General features: G+C 44.3%; 1 protein-coding gene across 2 annotated transcripts; it reads right to left on the reverse strand.

Moving 5' to 3' along the window:
* Positions 1-586: 586 nt before the first annotated feature.
* Positions 587-5,837, reverse strand: KCNJ15 (potassium inwardly rectifying channel subfamily J member 15; the record flags this gene model as incomplete). Of its 2 annotated transcripts, none has more annotated exons than XM_082333305.1 (2): positions 587-1,733; positions 5,704-5,837. In XM_082333305.1, the coding sequence occupies one exon, from the start codon at positions 1,715-1,717 to the stop codon at positions 587-589; it is 1,131 nt and encodes a 376-aa protein (XP_082189431.1). The 2 variants fall into 2 exon arrangements, with proteins under 2 accessions (XP_082189431.1, XP_082189430.1); XM_082333304.1 differs by lacking the exon at positions 5,704-5,837 and adding an exon at positions 2,086-2,153.
* Positions 5,838-7,015: the final 1,178 nt, after the last annotated feature.

Genomic DNA, 7,015 nt, shown 5'->3' on the forward strand with positions numbered 1-7,015 from the left:
GCTCCCTTCCTCACCACCCAGCACGACTACTCTGTCACCCTCCTTCAAGATTTAAGAAGGAGTTTATCACCTCCCCGCAGGCTCTTCCCACATCCAACCATTTGTCTCGCCAATCAACTTACTTTCAGTGCCAGGAATCCCCGCAAAGGCAATACCTGGTATGAGAATATACATTTTAAATATACATATTTTAAAGGAGCATATTTTCTTCTAGCAGTACTGTGTGCTGTCTCTGCGAATGCATGCTCACAGTAAAACCATGTCAAATAAATATTTGAAGGAATCAGCACAGTGCGTCCAGTTTCACTTTCCAAACGGAAAGTGATGTGTCTGCTTTTAGTGGTGGTATAAGGCAGAGACTTAATACAAATCCAACTTTGCTAAGTCACGATCATGAACAAAGAAATCCTGCCTAATTACAAAATACTTGATTAACAACTCAGCCAAACAAAGGGATAGGTTTACTATACACCAGAACTATTTGCTGAAAAGGACTTCACTGCTGGTTTCATAGCAGACATACAGCACAGAGAGTATGTTTTTTCAGTTTGCAAAAAGGATTAATCAGAATAGTTTGTCCATTCAATCAAACATTGCTCTGCTGTAACAACATCGTTCTCAGTTCCCTCTCTCTTTGATCCTCCTGCCTGTATTTCTCCTCTAGTTTTTGTTTTTCAGAGTCCATACTATAAAAAGTGGAATCTGTGCTTCTCCTAATCTTCTCAAACTGACTGAAATCCGCGACGTACTTTCCATTTGGAGAGAGAGAAACCACAGGCACAAACTCGTAGCCCCAGTGGATCTCCTCGGGGATGTAAGAAGTCCTGCTTTGGCAGACAGCACTAGTGGACTCCACTGTGGCGTTCAGGAGAACCACAAGCTCGAAGTCCTTCTCCTTGAGATTTTGAGGTGTGAGATCTCTCAAAGGGCTGCTTTCATCCAAAATATGGTAGAAGGTTAAAGGCAAAATGAGAAATGGACTTTCTGAAGAGGAGTCAACATTGAACTTGACACTGGCTTGATTCAGCAGGATCCGCTCCCCTTCTTTGGTTTCATATGTCTGAAGAAGCTTCCCAGACAGCTGACACTGTATCAGAAGGCTCTTCCTCATATTTGCTACTCTGATCACCAGGCAAAGTTCTCCATTGTGTTTAGTAATGACGGCACAGTGGCTGAATTTAATAGTCTCTGCCCTTTTTTTAGGTCTTGCAATTTTGGCCAGAAAGGTACCTGTGATGAAGATTTCAATCAAGGTGGTAATGACCAGTTGGGCCACAAGTAAGAAAATGGCATGAGGACACTCCTCTGTAATGAAACGAAATCCATAGCCAATGGTTGTCTGTGACTCCAGGGAGAAGAGGAACGCCCCAGTTAGAGAGTCTACATTCTTGACACATGGCTCGTGCTTTGGGGTGAACGTGTTTATTTCTAAATCACCGTGAAGGAATGCAATGGCATAGTAGATAACTCCAAAGAGGAACCAGGTCATAACAAAAGTAGCAGCAAATAAGGTGAGTTTGTACCTCCACTTCATGTCTATAACTGTAGTCCACAAATCTTGAAGGTAGAGTAGGTAAATGCCATCGACTTTGTCTATCCGTACATTGCTGTGACCGCTTTTGGACATCACACGAGGTTTGTGTGCCTTGAGCATGGCAGTGTCGATGCCTCCATTAACCAGTGGGACACGGGACATACTGATCTTTGTGGTTTCCATTCTCACTGCTTCAGTCCTAAGGAGAGAATAAAAGAAGGCAGTTACTTAATGAAATCAAAGAACATAACTGATTCTGAAAAGCATTAGAAAATGTTGATGGAGAGAAGGAACAAACATAACCTAAATACAGCAGCAGTGAATAAAAACAGTTGGAATATAAAGTTGCCATCGTACAGTATCTGACATTACAAATAATTTCATATTCTTTTTTCCAGGAAAAAAAAAAAAAAATCATTCTTTGATTCTGGTGACTGCCAAATATGGAGAAGTAGGTTTCTTTTATGATAGCCTGCAAAAGAAATTTGACCAAGCTGAAATTTTATATTAGTACTTTATTTCTGTAAAATGAATTAATTTTTTTTTCTTACGTTTCTCTAGAGAAGAGGCTCTTTTTGATTACTGAGCAGGTTTTCTTCAATGCCCTGAAGAGAGACATCTGATCAAAATTAAAGTTGCATCAATGCTTGGTTTAGAACGCAGATCCAGCACACCACCTCTGTCTCTTCCTGCGACGGAGGCAAAATGAGCCAGACCAGCTTTCACTGTGAACAATTAACTTCCACAAGTGATTTACTCAGTCGGATCTGGCTCTTTGTCACAAACTTACAACTAACCTAGAGGGAAACAAAGCAGACCTGAAAACATCAAAGTCGAGTCTTGGAAAGGAATATTTACACCTGAAAACACTTCGAAGCTGTTTGCACTCCGATTTTAAGCTGTCTAAGGAAAAAAGGAGGCAATTCACAAAGTCAGCATTCTAGCCGTGGGCCCCGACCTGCGCGAACCCAGCAATCATTGGACCACCCGACTCCTGAAGTTTGTTTACTGTGCATCAGTCCGGATAGAGAGTAAGTGTGCGGACACTCAGGACTGAACAAAGCCCACAGACTGAAGCATAACGGTGCCGGTGCCAGTTTGATGAGACAAGTAACAAGACTCAGCTTGCAGGACCAGACAGTGATTACGTAGAGCAAGGACAGTGCATGTTATAGTCGTTTCCAACAACAAAACTTCCTGCTGACAAAAACAACAAAGAAAGAAAACATCCCATGCATCCTTTGTGCTTTGGCAGGTCATACAAAAAGCATTGTTTTGTTCCATTGTTTTCCTCAAAAAGAGCCTTAAGTAAGTGATTCGTTTTCGTGAACCACTAAAAAAAAAAAAAAAAAAAAGAACGTCTTCCTTATAGCTACTTAAAAGAATTTTGCAGGAAATACAAGATATATTTGTGGTACGCACATGTGCCAGTCCAGGACATCAGCATAATTGCTCACTGAAGTACCTTTCCTGTTATGTCAATTAAGGAGAATTTTTGTTTATGACTATACCCATCACACTGTTGCAGGTTTTCTGGGAAAGGGTAATTAAACTTAACTCCCGTTAACACCTGTAGCTCATTCCAATTTTAGTTTAATCACCAACATTTCTCTTCCACAGGCTGGGAGCCATTGCCATATATATATATATGTATATAAAAGAAAGGAATGCATCAATGATCCCAGTAGGAGATTCCTTATGTGACAGTCAAATCAACACACAGTGCGCAGCATGTCCGGATAATAAACAGGAAAAAACCTTCAAGTGATCTGAAAAAGAACAACGGGAGGAAATGGGGGGGGTGGGAGGGGTAGGGGTGGGAAGGAGCGTACATGCAACTGCTCTTTAGGCAAACTCAAAATCAAGCGCTACTGTCAGTGCACGGTAAATACATGCAACCTCTAATGGGAAACCTTTTAGGAAAATGCATACCGCTTAGTGAAGAGGCTCCATTCCTCACACCGAGCCTCACCCTAGATAAGCCATAGTTATAAAAAGTGTGCAAAAATCTGTCCCAAAATAAGTACACTTCTTCCTCTCAAGCACACTTCCCCTTAGCCATTACTTCCAGGCACAAACATTATGTTGTTAGAACAAATTTCTCTGCCACAAATTGCTAGGCCAGGAGATAGCTGGCCTCTCCAATCCAGTGCCGGGGACACATCCCCATCCCATCCCCCTGCTCAGCCTACCTGGTCGCCTGCTCCTGGGAGCAGCTCCCCAGGGCTGCCGGCTCCTCCTCCTCTGGAGGCCACGAGGATGGAGACGGTCAAAGCTCCACCTTCCCTCCTCGGTGCTCCAGCTGGTGGGCTTGAGCTCGTGGGGCAGGGACAGGACTCGTGGGCTCAACGAAGAGCAGGCTTACCCGGTCAGGGTCACGGGTGGCCCAAGGCAAGGGGCACATGGAAACTTGACAGACCACACTCACCATGGCTCTACCATGCCCAAGAAACACTGTTTTCTGCACAAGTGGTCAGCATATGTGTAATAAATCTGGCATGTTTAGGATGCACTGGGCATGCTGTGCAGAGCAGCTCTGCCCCACATACACCGTGGCTCTGATACTTCCTTCATATGCCAGACTTGGTACGCATACACTGCACCATTCGCCTGCAGCACCAGCTGGGTCCACGGCTTCAACCTGCACAAGGGCCTGTAAGAGTTCTTGCCCCTGCCTCTGCTCTGCCCTGAAATACGTTGTTCCCTGTCTGGAAGCCCTGAACAGAGAAAATCCTGACACTGCAGCCTGCCACATTTCCAGACCTGGTGGAGAACACCTAACATCACAGACGTACCAAAATGCCATAGCAGAAGAGTTCCCCCCACAAGACGGGCGGTAGGAAGGTAGTTGCAAGGCACAATGTCTTCCCTGGGCTATGCCGAGAGAGGGACAGCTGCAAAATTTGCCGTTTCAGGCTGAACCTGAGAAGTAAAGCTTTGCTGCATCCCTAGGCAATGTCTGGCACACTCCAGACTGTATTTCAACTCACAACCAAAGCTGTTTCTCAGTGTGTCTCTCTACTGTCCCCATGTGTAAAGTTGATCTCCACATGTGAGGTCAGTATGGCAGAGCTGTTAGTTTTGGAGTCTGCCATAGATGAAAGAGGCTGTATCAGAGCCCTCCTGTCATCTTTTGTATCCTCCCTTGATTTGTATTTCTGTATGTGAAAAAGTTACTCAGCTTTACAGTGATTTCCTGAAATGGATCCCAGCCAATTTCTGGTGCTTTTTTTGGTGGTAGGGTATTTTTTGTGTTGATTTGCTTCCTATTTTTTTTTTCTCTTACATCACTTTTTCCTGTACAATCCTGAATTCCTCTAGTGCTGTTTTCGTCTCCAGGGAAATTCATCTCAGTTTCCTTTCCCTGAAGAAATACTTCCCTTCTTCTCTGCCACACTGATACGGGAAGAGAGGATCTGTCACGCAGCGTCAGAGCAGCACTGCCTCTGCTCCCCTCCCTTATCACTGACAGCAGCCAGCAGCAGTCATCTAGGGGAAGAAACTCTGATGAAACCAACAGTGGAACAAAACCAGGCTTCAGAGGAGGGTTTTCCCCTACCCTCCACTTCCCCACTGCTTCCTGAGTGAAGTGATCAGTACAATATCCCACAATAAATGATTCATGGATGTCCATATGTGTAAAACCCATGTTATAACACCTGCATTACTATTTCCCATCTTATACCTTATATAGGCACCACAGATACTCTACACCCTGACAACCATCCCCAGCACCTCAGCTGAAAGATTTTGGTGTGTTTGGTTTCTATTCCTTTCCCTCTAAATCAGAAAGCACAGCTACCACAGTAAGTTAATATAAGCAAACAAGCCTGAATAATAATAGTAGTGTACATTTTTAAATTAAAAGAGCATCTACTGTCCATTAGCTAACTGGTTTTACACTGATAAAGTATTTTTTATTACTGTAAAAAAACCCTACTCAAACTGTAGCTGCAAATAAAAGTGAACTGAAGTACAGTTAAGGAAACAGATACTTCAAGAGGGAAAAAAATGAAATCCTCTCAGACTTGTCTAGCACTCTAATGCCCTATGAATTACCTCCTTTCCTCACCAGCCCTTTGGAATAGCCAAAGGAGACTCTCCATCAGAGCACATGCTGGTAAGGAAGGTTAGTGCAGACAAAGTCAATAAAACTTAGAGCTACATACCAAACCACCAACCATGAATACCTTGATATTAAGGTACTTCCAGCAGCCAGGGATATAACAAACACATTAACACTGCTTCCAGAGACCACATTATCAAGAAGTCAAAGCCAGCTTGCATACACACAAAAATGTTCCTGTTGCGTGAAGCCAGATTTGCTTGTGCAACATCTCTTTTGTCAGAGACAACTGATTAAAAGTATACAGGAGCATGACTTGTTCGAATGGCCTCAGCTGTTTGCTTTTTTTCAAATCAGATATGCTTGCCACTTGAGCAAACCCTCACGCACGCTTCACTGCCACTCTGATACAGGGGCAAAACTTGAACTATTTTTTCAACCAGCATAAACCATTATCAGGCCTGGCATTAAAAAAAAGCAGGGGTGAGGAAAGAAAACATTGGAAAGAACTACATAATCTTTAGATCTTTCCTAGGTCTGATGTGGTTCAGTAGGTTATAAAAGTCCCTCCTGAATTCTCAGTGCTCTGCCTAGCATGAACAACCTCCTCCCTTTGGGCTATGCACCAGGTTATGCTGCACAACTGTCAACCAGCAAAATCCTCCTCTGTAGCTGAGCTACGGAGTACAGAAGGAGAGAGCAGAGGTAGACAGAGGGAAGCAGTGGTTGCAAAAGGATGCTTTACCTCCACCACCAGCTGCAGCATGCAGTCATACAGCTGGACACTGCTACCCTGGACTTAATAAAAGAGTCCTTCAGCACTAGGACTGATCAGCGTTGAGGGTGGTGACAGGCAGGCTGGCAGTCAGTCACATTGTGAAAGATGCTGCCTTTAAAAACTAAATTAACACCTTTTTATTTTCTTTCACAAAAGGACTGAGCCAAGAGAACTGTAAATATCCCCTCAAATCAAAGTCAGTTCCCAAAGCTGTGCCTTTATCTCCCCATCCTTCCGCAGAGCAACCCATCAGTGCAGGGCAGCCCTGTGAACAGTGACTCACTCTCCTGGGGCTCAGGCACCCAGGAGCGCGTGAAAGCAGAGGCACGGCCAAGCCTGCGGGCAGGGTAGTGCCCAGGGGCTGCAGAGCTGACTGTGCTGGAGGTGGGGGAAGCAGTGCAGTGGGGGAGCTAGCAGCATGTTTTTCAATGCTCCTGGCAGGGCCGGGACAACCATGTGCAGACCGGTATGAAGAAAGTGAAAACACAAATCCATCTTTGTCTCTCCTAGGCTGCCTGCCTGACATCAGGCCATGGAAGATGAATTAAAGCTGGAGAAGTCTCATGGTGCATTGTTTCTGAGGGAGATTTGTACAGGAATCTTGTTCTTTCCAAGGGCAGGATGTAAGACTTTGCAG

This window comes from Platalea leucorodia (genome assembly GCF_965183815.1).
Source record: "Platalea leucorodia genome assembly, chromosome: 2".
Lineage (NCBI taxonomy): Eukaryota > Metazoa > Chordata > Aves > Pelecaniformes > Threskiornithidae > Platalea > Platalea leucorodia.